Below are 21,643 nucleotides of genomic sequence, written 5' to 3' on the forward strand. Positions count from 1 at the left end.
CGGCGGAGGGGCGTGGCTTTGGGGGCGGTGGGCGTGGCTTTGGGGGCGGTGGGCGTGGCCAGCAAGCGGGCTGGCAGCTTCCGCGGCGCCGCGCGGTGGTTGGGTAGGGGAACGGTTGGGTGTTTAGAGCCGTCGTTTTCTGCTCCGCCACCATGGACTCGCGTAAGCTGAGCGAGCTGCGGGCCTTCGTCAGGTTGTGTAAGCAGAACCCGGGCCTGCTGCACACCGAGGAGCTGGGCTTCCTGCGCGAGTGGGTGGAGAGGTCGGTTATGGGCGACCGTGGGGAGTTGGGCTGGGGGGGGGGCGTGCCCGGTCATTAGTGGGGGGGCGGCACGTGGCGGTGCGAGGCCCCGCCGCGTGGCTGAGGAGGGGGGCGGAGGGGGCGCGTTGCTGTTGTCGCAGGTTCGAATCCCGCCTCGGGCCGCGTTGAGGCATCGACCCCTGCGTGCCTGAGGCTGGGGGGCGGTCTGGGTCTGTTTGATAAACGCTGGCTGTGCACGGGGCCAGAGTCGTGTCTCTCGACCATCTCACGGCTCTCCGTGCAGAACTTTGCGTCCTGACACCCAAAAAGCGCGGTCTCCGTTAATAGGTGGAACCGTTGCGGTCCGCTCTCCTTACGGCAGTGCCTCAGCGCGGGGCAGCCCTGGGGCTCCCTCAGCTCCGAACCCGGCTGTGTGTGAACGCGAACAGTGCTACTGCACGGCGTGCCACGCTGCTCCAATGAATTATTTATTTAGATTTCTGTGCAGTGGTGCTTGAACTTTTTCATGCGTCTAGTGCAGTTGTGGGAATATTCCTACTTAACTCTGCTTGGCTGTGCGGCGCCCGCAGCACACGCGCATAGGAAGGAAAGGCGCGGAGGGGCCCACCTGCTGTGGGCCCTCGGTCCCGCTGCTAACGTGGGGGACCTCGATGCCTCGCCTTGGGTTACATCCATCCCTCTGTTGTGCAATTCTGGATGTTTTGGGGCGGGGGAAGAGAGCGCTGCTGCCTTTGGCCAAAAGAAGCGTGAGGGAATGGAGAAACGATCTCCGATTTCTCATTTTTTCCATGTAATGCAGAGGGCTCAACTGTCCAGAATTTGTTTTCATAGAGGCTCTTTCTGTTTTCGCTCATGTATTTGAGCTAAATATTTGATGAAGTTGTACACTTGGGAATGTGGAATGGTGGTCACCAAATTACATTTCATGTCGCACTCTGGCAGTTTGGAGAGCTGCCCTCCCTTCAAGAGGACAATTACAGGCTCTTATAGGGTCTCCCCTTACTCTGCAAATGGCCTGAAGCTCATCGCAGCCTGACTTCAGGTGGGAACAAACCCGATGAGTCTTCTGTCTGTCAGTTTATCTGTGGTAACCTATAATTACATAGGTTAGTCACCGAGGTGATGTTGCAAGTGGTTACAGAATAACAATTAAATACTAATAAAATTCTGATTTATTTTTGTTTTTCTTAGACTCTGTAATTCATGAAATAGCATATATGAAATTGCGAGTGATCTGTATATGTTAAGTGCATCTCATAGAGTTCAAAGCTTGGCTGAGGCCTCTTTTGGAGTGTGAAGAAGGTAGAGGAGACTGACCGAGTCCTCTGGTCTTGAACAAGGTGCCAGACTAAAATGAGCTGATCTTGAGCCTTTTATTTTGGAATTGTTCCAGAACCCAAACCTTCTAGTTCAAGTTGTTTTTAAATATATGACTAAAAGGTGGGAAGGTTGTTGACCTTCTTGAATTGGAAGCTTCAGTCTTTGTCTAGTAGATATAGCCAGTAAGCCAGGCTTTGAAGAAGTCTTACTGGCTTTTTTTGTCGTTGTTTTAGCTGGGTCCATTAGATGGATTTATTTTATCTGTGAGTGTTGTTTTTGAAGTTGTAGTTTCTTATGGATGCGCAGCCAAGGATCACCCAGATGATCGATCCCCATGATGGCCAGTTGTTCTTGAACTGCTTGCTTAGAAAGGGTTATAGAATTTCATGTCTTACTGTTGGCCTGCCATGGTAAAATAAATAAATAAAAATAGGAGGAGCGGTTACTAGATGTAGTGTAATTTTTGCCTAGCTTTCCTCTGATTTATCAGATTGCAGTTGTGCAGTTCTTGAAATATGATATAGATTAAGCAAGGACAATATACCAGAGTTGTATGCACATTTTTGTAATAGCTTCCCAAAAGATGCTGTTTGTTTGTTTGTAACTTCTGATTATTTTTTTTTTCTTGAGATCTGTCCATTCTGCCATCTCCCCTTCTCCTGCTTTTTCTCCACAGATTGTGCCCCTTCTGGGTTTTTCAGCCCTTTGGGGCTTGACTGTGAGCTGGTGCCAGGGGGAAGGAGGAGGGGAGGGGAGGGCCGGGCCTGACTTAAGAAGCTGTAGGATCTCAATGCTAGGATGTAATCTAGTTGTGCTGATTCCTCAAAGCCAAGTCCTGTGCCCATCTGGGTTCTCCTGCATGTATGCCCACTTCATTTGCCACTGTGTCAAACCAGCTGTGTGGTTCCTCATTGAGCTGCTTGAGCCCGTTGAGTTGCTGGACACAAACGTAGTTGTTTTTTTTTCCTTTTGGAATATCCATAGCCAAAGCAATCAAGAACTGTCCAAAGAAGAATGTAGAGCAGAGAGGATGGGTGGAAAAGTAGTCCTTGTAGCAGCCTGCCAGTAGATATGATTAGATGTTATATGAAACAGCTGGAAAATTCCACCTGTGCTTATTTCTGGCTGCTAAACCAAGTCAATGTAATATGGAAGCTTATTCTATATTGAGGGAATGCTGTCTATATAGAGAATGCTATTTAATGGGTAGTGGGAGAAAGTCACGGATATTGAAATGCATAAAAGAAATGAAATGGTTTTCTTGGCAGCATTTCTTAAAAATTATATCAACATTTTAGATGATAAAAATATCATGGTAATAGATATTTTTTAGTTCTCTTAAATGTTTTGGTCTGTTTCAAAAATAATTATAGTTTTAATGGGAGTTTTAATGTTGTGAATTGAAGAAAAAAAACAAAAAACTTGCATTTTCTGGAAAAAAAGAGTTTCAACCAAAAGGCAGCTTTCGTTTGTGAGAAAGGGTGGGTGGGTGGTATGTGATGCACATGACTACAAATTATGGTGGAGACCCAATGTACATTGCACTGCAATAGGGAAAATATGGTTCATGTGTACTTTTTAATTGCTATTACAGTGAACTGGATTGTTGTATTTTTTGTCATAACACAAGGCTGAGATTATCAGCAGGACTTGAGTCAATAAAATACTTGGCATTGTTTTGTTAATCTTATTGTTTTTTCTCTTCCCTAATTTGCTGAAAAGCATGGGAGGCACAATACCACCTGCTCCAGCCAGTACTTCCACAGATCAGACAAGTAAGGTGAGATGTGAAAAGTTTGTAATTACACAATAATGTTTGGACACTGCAAATATGATTGGGCAGGAAGAGAGAAATAAAAATTGCTGCTAAATTTTATCCAGACAGTGTGGGTGAATGCACAGGTGAATAATTTGGGGAGATAAGGCTGAAGCCTGCTCCACTGCATCTTGTGGGTGACAGTTTGTTACGGATGGCTTTCTAGTTTGTTTCAGTTGTTATCATGCTCCATTTCCTTAATCATGAATGCCTGATGTTCTCAACAGTGCAAATGGCATACAAAGTCTTGATTGCTCCTTTTTATGCAGTCATTATCAGTTTGTAAACCTCTTATGTAGTCATTGCTGGCTCAAATTATAACTTTACATGACAAGAAGTGTTTGCAAGCATAATAGGTGGTAAAGAGTTGAACTGTCAACTTTTTAAGACAGTATCGTGGAAAAGGTTATTTTTTTCAGGAGAGATAACAAATTTGGCTTTTAGATATTCATAGGAGAATTTTCTCGAGCTTGAAATTATTTTTAGGAAAAGCAGAATGCTTATTTTAGGTTTTGCAGGACAGTGGTACTAGAGTTACTGGTTGATAAGAACTGAACTCTACTGGGGGGTTGTTTATGTGTAGTGAGTGTAGTCTGTGGCCCTGAATGTACAGACACAGCTTCTGTCCCTCATAAAGGAGGATGTGCTGTGTGGTGGCATGCAGAGGAACGTACTCAAGTAGTTAGAAGCTGATAGGAAAACGTTTGAAAGAATATTGTAAGTTTGTGTAAATAGCAAATATCTCTTGACAAATAAGAAAACAAATTTTAATTATCAATGCGTGCTTATTGTTCCCTGTAGAGGATCTTAGCTTAAAAGTATTAGATTGAGAGAATTTTTCATCCAGATGATATGTCAGGGAGGGCTGGAAGATTGTAAGGGCTAGTTAGTATTCATTGCAAGACTGATTCTGAATTGGGTATTATCTGAATCATTTTGTTTTGATTATTGAATTGTGCAGTTTGAAAGACTGGCTTTACCAATAATAGAAGTTCATGAGTCAAGATCTGGACTTTGAATTATTTGCATGCATGACAGACTTAATCTCAGAGGAGGAAAAAAGGAGATCTGTATCTTGAAAATAACTGTTTAGCCTTAGAGCAGTCATATTCTTTGAAGATTGGATCTGGATTTTTCAATGCCCTGCTATTTATTAGAGTGGGAGTAGAATCTCAGTCAGAAATGCACACTTACAAATGTGTTTCTCTTTCAGGGCAAAGCAGAAGAACAGCCAGAGGAACCAGTTAAATCTCCTGAGCCAGAAAGTGAAGAGAGTGACTTAGGTGTGGAAGACAGATGACGTTATCATGGTTAGAACATGATTCTGGAAATCTCGTAAATGTAGTATAAATTTGCTTTTTATTTTTCCCCCAGAAATTGACAATGAGGGAGTGATTGAACCTGATAATGATGACCCTCAAGAAATGGGAGATGAAAATGTAGAGGTAAGCACAAATCCTTCAGTGGCTTTCGCAGCAGGAAAGAAGGGGAGAGGTTTTGAGTTTAGTCAAGAATAACAATCAAGGGGGGGAGATTAGTACTACTCATTAACACTAATAGGTATCCAGCTGCTACTTTGAGTCTTCTAGTTAAAATTATGGTGACTAATATCTCCAATATGGAAGCAAAAAACGTTTTTTTTTTTTAATACTGTGATTTAAATTCAAATTAAACACAAACTTCTGGAGTCAGAAAGGTGCAGCTTCCTTTGGTGCTGTCTCAGTGTGATACTTCCAGCCTGGACTCCATAACCTTCGGATTTTGTCCATGTGTTCCATTCTGTTTGCTTATTTTCTTAGGTAACTGAAGAGATGATGGATCAAGCTAATGAGAAGAAGATGGAAGCTATCAATGCCTTAAGTGAAGGTGGTACATTGTTTGCTTGTTTTCTAATACATATTAAGGGACATAATGTTTGTTGCAACACTAATACAACAAAAACCTTAATAAAGTATCTTGGACCTTAGTGAGCACCTCCAAGAAGCAGAAACCTTACTTCATATTAGATATCCAAAACTAACTAGAACATGAAAGCTTTTTTAAGTACAGTCTTCCCCGTGTGGCTGTAATTTGGGGGAAGTATTGCAGCATCTTAATAATACATCAACTGCTACAGTAGTTTCCTATGTATTATTAATGTCTCTAGTGGTTTGTCTTGATGCAGTGGAAAGCATCTAAAGTCACTAAAGAAGTGACTTCCTGCGTGGTTGCATATGAAGTCAAACATAGAAACATAACTCTGAAAGGACACCCTCTCCTCATGGTTCCAGAATTCACTTCGAAATTTGTTCTTTGGTAATGTGGCAAGGATGAAAAATTGATTTTCCTTTGATAATGTTCCATGCAAGATGTTGCTAGGGGAATAGCACCATATGGGTGTGTTTGGCAAGTTGGGTGTAGTAGCTGCATAATGATGGAAACTTTACTGGTACTCTTTTTCAGGTGAACTTCAGAAGGCTGTCGATTTGTTCACAGATGCTATCAAGCTGAATCCTTGTTTGGCTATCTTGTATGCCAAGAGAGCAAGGTGAGTCATGATAAACTAGTGATGTATGTTTCTGTCCCAAACTTAAATCAAGTCTTTGTTTGATTTATGTATGGTTGTTGCTTTTTGTATTATTTTTTTATCTTTTTGGTAGGGGCTAGTGAAACAAACAGTACATTGTATACTCTGTGTAATTAAAGTATTGTAGTAAATACAGCAAGTTAGTGAGTTAATTATTCAGAATCCAAAGGCTGTGGTTCTCCACACAGTGTTTGGTTGTTTGTTTGTTTTTTTTTACTACTTGTATTAACAACTTGTGTCTGGCAGTGCCTGTTTCTGATGTACTATTGAGTTGTTTTCTGTAGGATGGTCCAAGTCTGAGCGTTAACTCAGAGCACTTACAGCGGGTCAGTCCAACAGCACACCTCATCCAGCCTTCTGTTGTTGTCAGTAGTTAGCAGTCGCAGGTGCCTGTAGAACAGAATATGAACAAGGCAAGAGGGGTGATACTCCTGCACTTTTTTCAGCCTTTGGTTCATCTCATCTCATAGGATTGTTTGAAGCAATACCTTTATACTTAATAGCTCCTGATGTCTTGCTGTGATGATGTCAGTCTCCTCTTGAAAAACAAATTAGTGTTTGCAGTGTTCTCTGGCAAGGAGTTTGAAAGCTTAACTAAATTAATTATGTGATTCTTTGTTTCTTGTCTTGAATTTGTTGTTTCATTTGCTTCCTATTGATGTGTAAAGGAACTAGGGCTCTTTACAGGTTTCTTGTTCTTGGTCTCTCTACTACTTCTGATTTTTATAGACTGAAGTTGTGTGCCTTTTTTGTTTGTTTTTGGATGTATTTTCTGTTGCAGGCTATAAGGTCCAAATCTCCTTCCTTGTACAGAAGGAAGCAACTCTGTTCTTAAGATGATGCTGCTGTTCTTAGAACTTTTTTCAGTTCTATTACAGCTGCCTTTGAGATGGGAGAACCGGACCAAAATTTCACAAAGTATTCAAGTTGAGGTCCATTGTAGGCTTGGTGATATGATCATGTTATATTTTTATTAAAGTCTTTTGATTTTGCTTTTTTTTTTTGACATTTCTGTATTGAGAAGCTTAAGAAACTGTCAACAAGATGTTGAAATCAGTGTACAGTGCTGTATTAGTTAAAAAAATGCCTTTCATGGGGTCTTGGGAAGGAATGAAAATGTTTGGACCAAGGCACTGCATACACCATCAGAAGAGTGCAGGGAGCAGTTCAGAATGAGATCTGCTTTTTGAAGTTGGTCAGGCTGAATGATGAAACAATTGCTCATTTTGCGTAGGCAACATAAAGCCGATGTGCTGTTGTATTCCTTATTATTCTAATAATTGATCTGTACAACCAGTATGATAATTAGCTCTTTATCTTACTGTTATTTTAAAGACTATGGAGTGTATAATGCTGCTAGCTTTGTTTTGTTCTACTTGTTAGTTGCTGTCATCTATAAATGGTAAGCAACATGAAATTGAACTGCACTTTGCATTTCTTTTTCACATGGATTAAAGTTGTTCTTACTGGCACGGCTCAACTCTGAATGCTGAACGCTCACACTTTTTGCTCATGATTCACATACCACTGTGGGGGGAAACTCAATTTCAGTGGCTGTTAGCACTACAAAATCTTTCTGAATGTAGCTTTTCAAAAGTATCTCATTAGCCTGCCTGTTAGTCATCCAAAATTATTTCCAGCTTAAGTTAGTAACTTGGTATTTCAATACATACAATAAATGTTCTTATTCCCACAGTGTTTTTGTGAAACTACAGAAGCCAAATGCTGCCATTAGAGATTGCGACAGAGCCATCAAGATTAATCCTGACTCAGCACAGACTTATAAATGGAGGGGGAAAGCGCATAGGTAATGAACTGCAACTGTTCCCAATGTTCTCTTTACTTACTTGGAGAGGAATGGTTTTGTTTGTGCTTTTTCTTTTCTGTTTCTCTGTGAACTGTCAATTTTGTACGTGAAAGAAGTAGTTGTGAGCCAAGAGTCCAATATCTTAAGTGTATATCTTACAAGAAAGAAAAGATGGTGGTGATATATTGATGGTGACTTAAGAATAATCCTGGCACAGTCTTTTTTTTTTTTTTTTCTTTTTCCCTCCCTTTAATAAGGCATCTTCTAATGACTTATTGTCCTTTGGAAGATCGTTTCCTAATCATTTGCTAAAGATTAGGAACTCTGGCAGTGTGGGTTTTATTTCTGGCATGGAGCCTAACTGAGAAGGCTGGAGCATGGTTTGGATTCATGTCTGTGTCTGTGAGATAAAGCACTGTGACCCCTTAGGAATGGCAGCATTCACTTAACTCTTTGATTATCACAAGTTTGTCTAAATGAATAAGTAGTAGTGCTGCACAGTAGTTTTGATAACTGTTTGGTTAAGACGTGGTGCACTCGGTTAGGTAGGATGTTTAAATGCTGAGTAAATGTGCACTTATGCTTGATTTGGTAGTAGTGTAGACTTGTACAGAACACTGAATGTGTAGCTTCACACTGAGCATCTGCCTGGTTTTGCTGAGTGTTTATTAGTGTACTTTATGTGTTTGGGTAGAGTACCTTCTCCCTGAGAGACCATTCTTGTTCATAGCAAAGAATGGCATGAACCCATTTAGTTTTTCTTCCTGATTTTTACATCACACGAGAGTTACAGTAAATATATGAAGCAAGCAAGTATGCTCTAATCACAGTGCACGTATTACAGAACACACAATGATTATTAAACTTGGAACTGTGTGGATAGCTGTGGAAAAAGTTACCGAATGCTACGTGGTTAAAGTACACAAAATGACTGCTAGCAGTTTGCTTTTTGGCTTCTGAATGCTGTCTTCTGAATTCCAGACTTCTGGGTCACTGGGAAGAGGCTGCTCATGATCTTGCTCTAGCCTGTAAACTGGATTATGATGAAGATGCTAGTGCCATGCTGAAGGAGGTGCAGCCAAGGGTAAGTAGGAAGGTGATAATGGAGGTCCCTCTTTTTGTCTTGAGATTCTTGGGATATGCATCATACTATGTTCATGTGTCAATGTCAGTGTTCATCTGACACTTCAAACTGAGTTTAGAAATGGTCCTACCTTCAGTCACTGCTGTTTTGACTGTTTGGAAGTTAGGTCTCTGGGACTAAGTATATAACTAAACAACCAAATGTTCCTTTTTGAGACCTGAACAGAAAAATGTGATGTGGTTGAAGTTATCCAGGCATTGTTATCACAGTGGTGGTGGGTTTTGTTTTTATTTTTGCTGTTTTGGATTTTTTTCTTTTCCCCAAAATGTTTCCAAACTAATCAGAGCTTCATCCTATATACAAGGGAAGTGTTCTTGGTTGTGAGAAGTACTTTCATTTGTCTACCCCATGAGGGCAGCATAATTTCTTTGAGACTTATGTTCAGTTTTTCCCGAGTGACTGATCCCAACACTGTTCTAATAAAGTGCTTGTGTAACATCTGTAAGAACATTGATTGTAGGCTTTCTTTCTCTTCTCTTTTACACATTCCTTTGAACCACAAGTTGCAATTGCTACATTGTACTGAGAAGGAGCGTACTGAGTTTACATTGCAAGGTCTGGAGGAGGGTGAGGATGGGGGTTTATACCTGTGGTTTGCAGAGCCAGTTCCAGCCAGCTGCAGAAATGGACCCAATCCTGGCCAAAGCTGTGTCCATTGCAGCTCTATGATGATGTATCTAAGAAAGGGTAAAACATGCTGTGCAGCAGCTGTGAGAAGGAAAAGAGTGAGGAAGGAGGGGGAAGTGATCGGCTGTGTAGGCACCAAGATCAGTGGAGGAGGAAGGTGCTCCAAGTGCTGTTGCAGGGATGTCTGTGCAGCCTGTGGTAAAGCAGATTGTCACCTTGGAGCCCATAACCTCACTGTGCTCTGAGGGAAGCTGCAGACTTTGAAAGGCCCCCTGTTGGAGCAGGCTCCTAGCAGGAACTACAGCTTGTGGCAGACCCAAGCTGGAGTGTCCTGTTCCTGAAGGAATGTACCTGCATGGAAACCTGTGTTGGAGCAGTTCATGAAGGACTGTGTACCATTGGAACAGAAGAAATGTGTGAGAAGGAGGGAGCAGCAGAATGGAGCTGTTACAAGCAGGCCACAAGCCCTTTTCTCAGTTCCAGCTATGCCACTTGGAGGGGAGGAGGTAGAAGAGTTGGGAATGAAAGGTTGAAGTTGAGACTGAGAAGAAGGAGGGGTAGGGGAAGGTGTCTTTAGTTTTGGCATTGTTTCTCATCATTTTACTCTAATTGGCAGCAAGTTGAATTAATCTTTCTCCAGTTGATTCTGTCTTGCCAGTGACAGTCATCGCTAAGGCATTTCTCTGTTGTTGTCTTGACTCATGAGATTTTTTTCATTGTTCTTTTTCTCCTATTGTGGAGAGGGAACAAGAGAATGGCTTGATGGGCATCTGACTGAGAGCTGAGGTTAACCTGCCGAATACATAAACATTCCCATAGCAAATAGCTCGAGTTTTCAGTCTTCCTGCCTTGCCTTTGCAGAAAAAACGCTCTCGCCAGCAAAACACCAACTGAAACCATCTTACAAGCAATTAGTCTTCTGTGTCAGAGGCTATTGATCTGTAGCACACCTGCTAGGTCTTATGTCTTGACTTTTTTTAATAAGAGGTATACTTAATGATTGGCTGAGAGGGAACATGCACAGCAAAAGCAGAGTATGCCTATGATGTGTTGAGACTTACTTGCTAGAGGTGTGATTGTGGTAGAGAGGAAGTAGCACTTCTGGGATGTGAAGTCAAATCTTATTTTTAAGAACTGGTGAAAATAGATTATTACAACACTTGATATTGAAATATGTTATGTGGTATACTAGGAAGTAGCTGAAGTCTTGTAATTGTATTGTAACAGGCTCAGAAAATTGCAGAACATCGCCGAAAGTATGAACGGAAACGTGAAGAAAAGGAGATCAAGGAGAGAATGGAAAGAGTGAAGAAGGCACGAGAGGAGCATGAGAGAGCACAAAGGGTGAATACTTAGGCTTTAATATTGCTTAACAGTTTGGAGAGTGGCATAGTTTTCAATGACTAGCATGGGAGAATTGTTTTCACTTTAAATCTTAAATCTTAGGGAGTTACTTTACTTTTTTAGTTACTTGACCAATGATGGAATCTGGAGAAGAGGGTCTTTTGCTGCAGCTGTATCTGTTGCTTATGGCAAAGATAGGCTCTAGAATCTCTAGGAATCTGTATTTCAGGAATTCAGTTACTATATGACTGTACTAGAATATTATTCACTTAGTATTTATTTCCAAAACTGGGAGATTTTAACTTCAAAGTAATCCTTTGCATCTCTGTCATGGTTTTATGTGACTCCGTGACAATCTCCTCCACACTTCTGACTGCAGTTCACTTTTTTTCCTGTTCTACCACTGTATTTTTACGGCATGTGTTAGGGGTGGGAATTGGTTCTAAAAATTAAGCTAATGGACTAAAACTGATCATAGAGTTCATGGTCAGTAAAAGCACACTCCATGTAACTTAACTGCAAGAACATATGAAAATAAGAGGAGCTGTTGCTGTTTCTTGTCTGTGGCTTTGTATATTGTGAAGTGCTTTATTTGATAATTCCTTTAGCCTGCGAGTAGTAAACAGTCTCTATTTTATTTTTTTTCCTCCTAGAACCTTTTAAGCAGTAGAAAGCAGGCTGCAATTCCATAGCTTTGTTTGGAATAATATGCTTTCTTCTACAGGAGGAAGAAGCAAGGCGACAAGCAGGAGGAGCTCAATTTGGTGGTTTCCCAGGTGGTTTCCCAGGTACGTATTTTTAAGCACCAATACTTGTTACTTGAAGTGACTAATTGGTTGTTTTTGTTTTCCCATATACAATATTATAACCACAGTTTAGATAGCATTTATTCTCAAGATGGGGAGAGGAAAAATGTTTTATGAAGTTTGAAACTTGTCTATAAATAAATAACTGAGAATTAATGAGTGGAGGACAAACGAGATTCTTTCTCTTAATTGCATTGTTTCTGGGTAACAAGTAGAGGGAAGACCAATCAGTAATAATGATTAATGGAGTGAAAGGATTTAAGTATGAGAAAAGAAAGATTTAACGTTTGCTTAGTAATATATACTGAAAACATAGTATAAAATTTTCTGAAATACTCACTCAGGGCGGCTTGGACCCCTCCTGCTTGAGAACAGTAGTTTTAAAACTGAAAATTGAGTTGAATGTTAGCTTCCAAACATTGCAGTTTTTCCCATAGTTTAACAGAATGGTTTCTCAATGGAAATTTTGCAATTTTGGAACAGTTCTGTGAAGATCAGACTTCCTGTGTCATTTTTGGGTACAGTCAGTTGCAGGGAAGCAGTAGTGAGTGCTTGAAGATCGAATTGTAATTGTGGTGGGTTGAATGCATGCTCCAAATAAACCAGCTTGTCAAGGTAGGCAAATACTGACCATATCTGCCTCAGGGATTTTTTTTCAGTTATGATTTTGACTTTTTTTTTTCCCTCCAAATGTAAAGTTCTTACCACACATTGAATGAGCTTGGGACATGCTGCTACTGATTTAATTCTGCCCTCAATTGCTCATCTCTTGCTTTCAAAAGTCTGAATTTCTTGACTTGATATGTACATCAAGTTAACTAGAAAATAACTGTATTTGTGTACAAAGTGCTAGACCCTAATTAGGTCCTCCTATTCGATTGGGTTAAAAACAGTGGAAACAAATTGCAGGTTTTCACAGAGCCCCTGCTTTCCATTCTTTGAAACAGCTCTATGCTTTGTGGAAGGCAAAAATTGGGGTTTATGAGTGGAAAGATGTTTTGTTTGATTTGTTCCGCATCACTGAGAGATCCTGTACAGATGAATTAAATGTTCTGCATCACACATTCTTGTGTCTTGGGCTTTGCAGGTGGATTTCCTGGGGCTATGCCTGGCGGTATGCCGGGAATGGCAGGTATGCCAGGTCTCAATGAGATTCTCAGTGATCCAGAAGTCCTTGCGGCCATGCAGGTGAGTATTTGATTAGAACCAAAGCTAAATGCTCACAATGAGGGAGAAACAGCTTAGGGGAGCCAAGGGAAGAGAAAAAGATGTGACCCACTGAATAGCAGTGTGGGTGCTTGCTTACTTCTGTTGCAAAATTTTCTCCATGTCTGTGTGTGTAGCTGTTCCAGACTGTCTGGAATCTATTTTTTCAAACTGACAGGGACTTAATTAAAGGTGTTGTGATGTCCTCTTTTTTTCTTTCCCTACGCATCCTTTCCCCTGCCCCAGCCTTATGTTTGCATATAATCAACAGAACCATATACTGGATAGTTTTAAGCTTTTTTTGAGTCTCTGGTTATTTTCTATACAGTGTGATTCATTTCCTCCTTTTTTTGTGAATGCGTCCACACTGTGCTGAGGGGTAATTATGCACAAATGAAAAATTATTGTTAATACTGTTGCAACACAATATATTGCAATAATGTTGAGAATTGCCTTTCTCCTCAGGGAATGAAGAGGCAAAATAGTATCAAAATAGTTCCACATCTGGTATTTTCTAAATTTATGTTTAGAAAGCCTACTTCCTTGGTAGGCTTGATTAACTACTCAATTGCTCAGTTGCTTAGCTCATGGAACAGCTGTGATTGGCATCTAAATAAATAAAAGCCTTTCATGGGACTCTCATTTGATATGCCCTGAAATCATGAAAAAGGCATGGCTTCTCATGCAAAAATTCATGAGTTCCCTTAGTAATTGCTGGTGTATGGAAACACACCTTTACTTCCACAAACAGCAGTGTCATCTTACATCAAACTGTCCAAAACCACCACCACCAACAACAGAAATCCCACGACTTGCAATTGCATTCATTATTGGCTCATTTATGCTGTGATACAGGACTTTGAAAGGGGCATTGTTAAAAACATCTCTGAAGTGCAGTTAAATGTTGAGTGCTTAATACGTGCCTTTAAAAAGGCTCCACTGCATGTTGATTATATAAACTCCAAAATGTTATGGTATTCTGTTGCAAGAACACCGATAGTGTTTTCTCTGGAGTCTGTTAGCAAAGCTTCAAGATTCTCATTGACTTCTTTTGCACAATATTTAAATCTAGGTAAGATTTAAATATCTGCACTACCTACTCCTTACTAAAATATCTGACTGCAGTCTTATATCCTTCCTGAATCAGCAGCACAAGCTATAGTCTTAAAAGGGTAGGTTTTACGGCTTGACTTGATTCTGCTCAGTGCAGCTATGGAATATGTTGAAGGATGATGGAAGCTGATAGCTTTTACTGAGGCTATCAGTGAGGTTGCAAATAAGTGTGAATCAGCATCTTCAGACAAGTCTCCCAAATCATTTATATCAAAGTGTTATTTTAACTGAGCGTGTGTAGAGTCTTTTCATAGCAAGGAGTCAGTCCTGAAACTGGAGTTTTCTGAGGGTGAAGACCTTCCCAATCCCTTCTGGATTAGTGTCTATTAACATCTTTGTGACAGCTCTCCTTGAGCTTACATCAGTATATGCTTCTTGTAGTTCTATTCAAGGCTTCTTAACTGAACCAGATGTGATTTTTTTTTTTTTTTGCAGTGAGTTATAGCTTGCTCTGAAATAGTGCCTCCTGCTTAGTTCCTGGAAACTACAACAGACACAAAGAGCACAATACTTGATAGTGCAAATTACAAGTAGTTACAAAACACTATTTTTCAACATAGTCAACACCATTAACTATGCTTTTACTTCAGTGATGAGCAAGAGCCTGCATGCCACGCTTGTAAAAAAAAAAAATTTGCATGACTGGCTGGAATGTGGCTTGTCTTTCACATCACTGTTACCACTGTTGAAATGCACCACCTAAGACCTCACTATGCTCACATCCACTGTTTGGACTCCATAAACATTCAGCAAGCATCAGTGATTTTCAATGGTTGCCTTTTTTTCCACATGGAGGAATTCAGTGAGATGCCTTTGCTTCATCTGTACTTCCATGTCAGACACCGTTTGGTCAGAATGCCCCTCAGCTGCCCTTTGTCACATGGCAGCAAAATGGAATGGAATATTGGTGAAAAGGTTCCGCTTCTACTGCCATACCACCACCATCTGCCTCTGACATTCTGGGCCCACATAATAAAATAGGAAGCATTGCTTTCAGAGCAGCCCTTAGGCAAGTAAAATGAAAATAACTCTCAAGCTTTATAGTCACCAGAAGTAGCAGCTGAAATGGTTAACTTGGGGTGGGACATCTGGGAAATGTTTTGTTTATTTTTACCACCTTTGGCTGCCAGGAGGGTGTTGTAGTATTTGAGATCTTCTATGCACAACTTCTAAACACAAATGTCATGTTGTATACAGAGAAACACAAGTAGTCATGGTCAGATATAAATTATTTTTTAAAAAGAATGATGTGTAAAGTGCATCTAAGGATTGCTTACTTGCCTTATGTTGAACGCAGACTTGTGCCCGAATGTGTAACATAGGAAAAAAAAGAAAATTGTGTTTTCCCTTCACAACGCTACTCATTCTTCTGCAGCTGAAGACAGGACCATTAGAAAACTGAATGTTACACTAATGCCATTTATACTGTCATTGCCCTTCCAACTTTCATGCTAAGTAATTCCATGTGAAACAATTGGTATTTAAATAATCAGCGTTAGTAGTATTGCTCATCAGTGTGAAGCCTTGGATGTGTATCAGCCTTAAACATCTTAATAAGCACTGTTAAGTGTTTTCAGGCTTTTGGGGAGTTGCACAACAGCAGTAACTGTGAATTCATAGAACATCTAGTGTGAAATTGAACACTTATCGCTTATTTAGTGGTGCTTTCATAAGATTCAGTGACTAAGCTGATTTATCTTCATGTTCAGGATTCATATACACATGTGATAACACAGATAGAACAATACAGCACACTCTTCCTAGTCTTATATGCTATTCTGAAATTGAAAACTGAGGAGGTTTGAGTTTGTGCAAGTCATCTTTGTGTTTTTATAGGAATCCTGTAAAGTGGAGGAAATATATCCAGAGCCTTTTTTTCTGAACACTACCATCTTAGAGAATTGGCAGATTCTCTTTTGTAGGGGAGATAATACTTGTAATTCTTTTGTGAGGAAGATAAGACTTGACTCTTTCAGTTCTCAGCACGTATAAAACATGAGTTAACCACCTGGATGATTTTGTTGGAGTACACACTCACCAGAGGCAGTTTTGGATCAGACTTGTTTAACAGCTGTAGTGTGTGTCTGGTACTAGAATAGACACATGATGAGTGTTACTGTTGCACAGACATCTTCTGAGGACACTAGTTGTTTTTTGATGGTTTACAATGAATAAGTCTGAGGTAGCAATAGTGTAGAAGTCCAGGGAAGATTGTATCCCTCGATGGAACTACCTGAATGCTAGATTGAACAGAAGGTGAATTTACAACTTCATTCTGGATGTAATAAAAGCCTTTGGTTTTTTTCTGAATTAAAGAAAACTTGAATCTTTCGTGCAAAAGTTGCTTACAATGGAAACATTTTCTAGATTGAGAGGCAAAATTGACCTGTAAAGAACATCATATAAAACATGCTTATGTGAAATTAGTAAGAATAATTCTACATGGGTCACTCTGAAAGTAATGCCTCCTATTTATTTCAACGGAAACCACAGTAGATGCAGAGCAGACAATAACAGTGGTGCTGAAACACACTGCTCACCATCTCACTGTGCTTAACATCTGCTGTTTAATCTCCATAAACCTTTAGCAAGTTTCAGTGAATATCAACAGGTGCCTTTTTTTTTTTTTTTGAATGGAGAAATTCAGCAAGACACCTTTGCTTCATGAGCACTTCCATTTTGTCAGCCTTCCCCTCTGCTGCCATCTGTCACATGGCAACAACACATAATGGAATGTTGGTGACAGAGTTCTGCTTCTACTGTCATACCACCACCATCTGCCTCTGATGTCATGGGCTGACATAATAAAGTAGGAGGCATTACTTTTGGAGCGGTTGTTATGGTTCAGTAAAGACCAAAATTATGCTGGCAATACAGGAAAAAGTGTTTTACATACTAAACAGGGAAGATGATCTGTGTTCTTTTGACCAGTGTCTTTAATGTATATGTGAATGCATTTATTAACTATGACACGAAAGTGCCACAAGAGAAGACTCTCTTCCAGCTGTGATTTCCCAGAGGAAGTGAGGAATACCTGAGAATCAGATGTATTTTCAAAAGCCAAGTGCTGCTGCATCATCTGCTCACAGTCCAGCAGATTACAGTTTCTGCTGCCAGAAGGAAATTGGGTGAAAGGGATGTGTATCAGCTATTACATGGAGGGGGGTTATTCTGCCATGATTGTTATGCAGGCAGATCTCTGTGTAGACTTCTAAAAATGCTCTTGATTTTGCTTTTTTATGTCCTGCAGGATCCAGAAGTTATGGCTGCATTCCAAGATGTTGCCCAGAACCCAGCAAATATGTCCAAGTACCAGAACAATCCCAAGGTCATGAGTCTCATCAGTAAATTGTCTGCTAAATTTGGCAGTAAACCATAAAATCCCCGGTTCATAAAAATAATTTTTGAGTGGGAAGGGTTGATTTGGCTAACCGGTGTTGCAATAAAACAAACCATTGTACCTCTGATCTTCTTAAGAAGAGAAACTGTGTGTTCTAAGGAGAACTGCTCTCTAGCCCCAAATGTTGACTTTATTCAGTGATTGGTTTACAGCACTCAAATTATATCCGGATGACCTAGTTTAAGCCATGCCTCCGTGTCCAAGAATTGCAATGTTTCATGGCAAGCGTTAAATACAGTTTAACATTCCTGTGAGAAATATTCAGGAGTGTAAGATAAAAGCCTCTCTTTTTTGTTTGTTTGTTTTTTGGGTTTTCTATCATTTCTTTTTTTTTCCTTTAATTATTTTTCCTCAGCGAACAAAGAGCAGGGAACTTAGATTAAGTCTGTCTTAATCTTGTTAGGACAGTAAAATTGGCCTACTCAAGAGTAGCAAAGGTGGGATAAATCTGAAGAATTAACTGGATAAAGGTATTGCCTGCAAATACAAGTCCATATTGGTTTTTTTTTGTTTGTTTGTTTTTTAATGAGTGACTGACTTTATATAGATATTAAAATGATCAGAATAACCATGATAGTTACACACTGGAACTTCTGGCAGTACTGCAAATATTGCATTATTTTGATCACCACAGTTGTACAGCAAAGGTGCTTTCCTATCCTTTGCACAACCTGGCATGAAGTATGTACTGTGGAGGCCACAGAAATTTTGTTACTTATTCAGATATTGTCCAGCATGTTTATGTGATGTTGAGTTTGGATTTTTTTTTAATCAGTCCGGGTATGGGAGAGCAGCTTATTGTCTGTGCTTGTGCTCTTGTCCTTGCCCAGTTGGCAGGTCCTCATCTGGTAGCACTCGCCCTTCCTTGGGATGTGCTTGCCAGGTTTCATCTATTTGGAAACTTTAGGGAAGGAGTCTGTTCCCATTGCTACCTCTGTCTCATTGAATGCAAGCCATCCAGAACATGTAAATATAAAGTTATAAATTGGTGACCGGGAGAATATCCAACAAAGTTGCAGCTTGGGGTTCTGAGTTGGTTTGAGTCCTTACGTGCTTACAGATAAAACTGATTGGCAGAAGTCCTGTGTCTATGTAGAGATGATGACTCTTTCTCCAGTGCATACTGTAGTCTTCTGTCTTTTCTTCCTTTTTTTCTTTTTTTCTTTCTTTCTTTTTTTTTTTTTTTTCATTTTTTATTAAAAAGAGAGAGGTGGGGAGAAGAGAGAGGAAGGAAGGTATTTTTGTAATTTCATACTTCCATGTTTTTGAGACTTGGGATACAGAGGAAAAAATGAGTAACTAAAGCAGACAGAACGTTCTTCTAATGCTTATGAATTCTGAGCACGTGTATTCTTGAAGCTGTTTCTGTGCTGTTAATGATGTTCATTCGTCTACTGTAAGGACCAGTGTTGCCTCTACTTGTCTTAGTTAAAACATCTTCCTGTGGAAAAGCGGTCACAATTAACTGTTCACTGCTTGAGTCTCAACATTCATTTGTTACTCTTTTGTAATTCTGTATCTTAAGCCATAACTATTGTTACCAATTTTAATTCAATCTGGATTGGTGTAGGAATTTAAAAAAAAAAAAAAAAAAAAAGTAAATCCCCAAATGCTTTTTCTCATACTAATGATCCTGCAGAATGAAATGTGAATCTTTTTGCTTGAGAAATATAGTTCTGAATACTTCTAGTAGCCTTTCAAAATAAAGTATGGTTTTGGAAAATAAAACTTTTTGGATTTGCGTAACTTTCTGATAAAACCTATTTTGCTGAAGTTAAATGTGGGAATGCTTCAATTAAACTGTATGTATATGACCTGTGATTTAAATTAGAACTAAGTGCTTAATGGTTTGTCTTAGTGACCAAGCAAATTCAAGCTATGATGGAGTGTTGCTTTGTGCCCAGCTTTTGATCATTCTCTGATCTCTTGTTCCCAAGAGGAGAGGCTTGAAGTAGGCCACTCCTCAGCATAGACTGAAGCTCTACTTCTGCTTCATTCATGCTGTTGCATATATGCTCTGTGTGACTTAGTCTTTAATACAGATTAATTCCCTACGGTTTCCTCTTACATCCTCTTGGCTGTTTGTATCTGTCTACCCATGGCTAGTCAAAAGTCAGAAGCTACCCCAGTGGAGATGGTCATTCGTGTGTCCTGTCTACTTGCTTACACATTAGTTACCCTTATTCAGAGCTAATTGATGCTGACAAAATGTTCTCCCAATTCTTTTGGTTTTAGATTTAGCAGTGTAGCTGAATTCTTTTGTCTGTTTGGGAATGCACATCCCGTGACTCGTTTATGTGGTCTTTGTTTTCTTTTCAGTGCTATCTGGTAAGATAGTTGAAGAGATCTCTGGACCTCATCTCAGCTCCCCAGGATGCTGCATTGACACCTAAGCAGCTTATCTGCTTTGAACAGAAGTGCAAAAACGTAACTGCACTGGAGAAGAGCAAAGATGAGGATAGTTCCTGTTCAGGGGTACAGGTAGCTATGAGCAAGTAACTTTTCTGTTCAGCACTTGCTCCAGCATTTACTGGCAGTCCTTGAGGTTAATTGCTCCATTGCAGCGCAGAGTAGGGATTGTGCTTATCGGTACAGCGGCAGTAATCAGCTTAGTTGACAACTTGACTTTGAGAACAGAACGTTTTTTAAAATTGCTCTCATTTCACTTTTGGACTGTGAATAAAGAACAATTGCCAAATTAGCTTGGTTTTCTTTAATTTGGAAGGTGGTAATTAGATGAATGGGAGCCAGACTGTCTCAGATTTGGACAAAACTGGGCTGAATGTGTCAATAAATGAATATTCAAAAGCCATGTGAAGGTAAAACCACATGGTGGAACAGTACTTTTGCTATTTGCAACAAGCTGGAGTTCCAGATAACCTGTCTTGAAACATCACTGCGATTTTCTTGTCACCTCACAGGATGTATGGAAGTAAACAGTGTCACTATGGGAGCTTGTAGAAACTGCTGTCTGAACAGAATCCTTCATCCAGAGGTACAGGAGGTAAGGGCCTTAGCCAGGATGAGCTGGAGCCAGGTCAGCTTTGTGTACCTTCCTATGGGTTGAAGCATGCTCCTGATGAGAAGTCTTTGGAGCCTTCTGGAAATCCCACAGGACATCTAGAATGAGTGCAGTGATCTTGTGATTGTAGAGCAGGTTGATTTGTTGGATTGGTGGTAAGGCTGGAGAGTTGTTCTATCAGCTGCAGCCTAGTCTGAAAGTGTCTGGTGTCAGTGCAGAAGTGGATTGATGTCCTCAAGCAGGAGAGTGATAAGGTAGGCATATGGTAGCAGGATGTCATTGTTCTGATGGTTGGAGAAAGATGTCACATGAACCTCCTTCAGAGCTTTGCAGAGGTGAGCCTCAACCTTACTTTGTACAGTGTTTCTACATACTGTAGAAACATGATTTAGAATTAGCAAAGAGACGGAGTGAAAATAAAACTTCCACAGACAACTGTGTTAAGTATTACAGGGCAGGTCATGAGAGTTACAGTAGAGTGATACAAGCAAATGCAAGTATGGGGGAAGCAGGAACAGTTTTATTGTGATGAAGAAATAGATCTGGTCACATGGTGACTGGCTGATTTGTGCTACAAAGCAACACAAATTTTCAGGTGTCTCTGGGGTATGAATAGTTGATCACCTTTTGAATCAGAGCTTAGGTGAATCTCATTCTCCTGGTGTGGTCCTCACAAACAGGAACTTTGTGAGACAAAGCTTCCTACATCCCCTCTGACTGGAGGTCCTACTGAATGTAGATACCAAGGACTGTCCTGTAAATCTGAGTCTTGATAACTAACCAAGTCAAGATGTTAACTTACAACTTCGCTAATTGTGTTATTACTGTACCTGACTGATGTACAAATATGCTTTGGAAATGTAATTCTAGATGGATGGTCTCAGACAAGCTTGAGATCTGCCTGTTAATAAATAAATGTATTTGCAGAATGTGTTATGGCTCTCTGTTAAGTGGGTGGCAAAATTTGGCACCGTTTGTGATTACGCACTTTAGTACATTAGCTTATTAAAAAAATAAACCAGCTTTTTTTTATGCATTAGCACTTTGGAGGCTACAAGAAGTCAGATTCTGCTAGCTGTAGGTAAATGTGAAAGATTACAGGACTTGGGATAGCAGCTTACCGTGGAACTTCTTCCTGAAGGATGGCGATAGAAGCAGAGATGGTAAGTATAGCTTGTACAGAACAAAAGCATTCAGAAAGAGAAGGTAC

At 40.1% G+C, this 21,643-nt stretch overlaps 1 protein-coding gene and 1 long non-coding RNA gene across 2 annotated transcripts; both read left to right on the plus strand.

Moving 5' to 3' along the window:
- The first annotated feature begins 4 nt into the window (after positions 1-4).
- On the plus strand, positions 5-21,362 carry ST13 (ST13 Hsp70 interacting protein). The gene is made up of 12 exons (XM_085225884.1): positions 5-262; positions 3,305-3,362; positions 4,612-4,681; positions 4,773-4,843; positions 5,198-5,264; positions 5,841-5,925; positions 7,661-7,771; positions 8,753-8,855; positions 10,770-10,886; positions 11,611-11,674; positions 12,780-12,880; positions 17,262-21,362. The coding sequence occupies exons 1-12, from the start codon at positions 153-155 to the stop codon at positions 17,388-17,390; spliced, it is 1,086 nt and encodes a 361-aa protein (XP_085082010.1). The 5' UTR covers positions 5-152; the 3' UTR covers positions 17,391-21,362.
- On the plus strand, positions 322-2,557 carry LOC146545307 (uncharacterized). Its single transcript, XR_014883815.1, has 2 exons — positions 322-402; positions 1,205-2,557. It is a non-coding gene; the product is annotated as an uncharacterized LOC146545307 (long non-coding RNA).
- Positions 21,363-21,643: the final 281 nt, after the last annotated feature.

This window comes from Meleagris gallopavo, chromosome 1 (genome assembly GCF_905368555.1).
Source record: "Meleagris gallopavo chromosome 1, MGAL_WU_HG_1.1, whole genome shotgun sequence".
Classification (NCBI taxonomy): domain Eukaryota; kingdom Metazoa; phylum Chordata; class Aves; order Galliformes; family Phasianidae; genus Meleagris; species Meleagris gallopavo.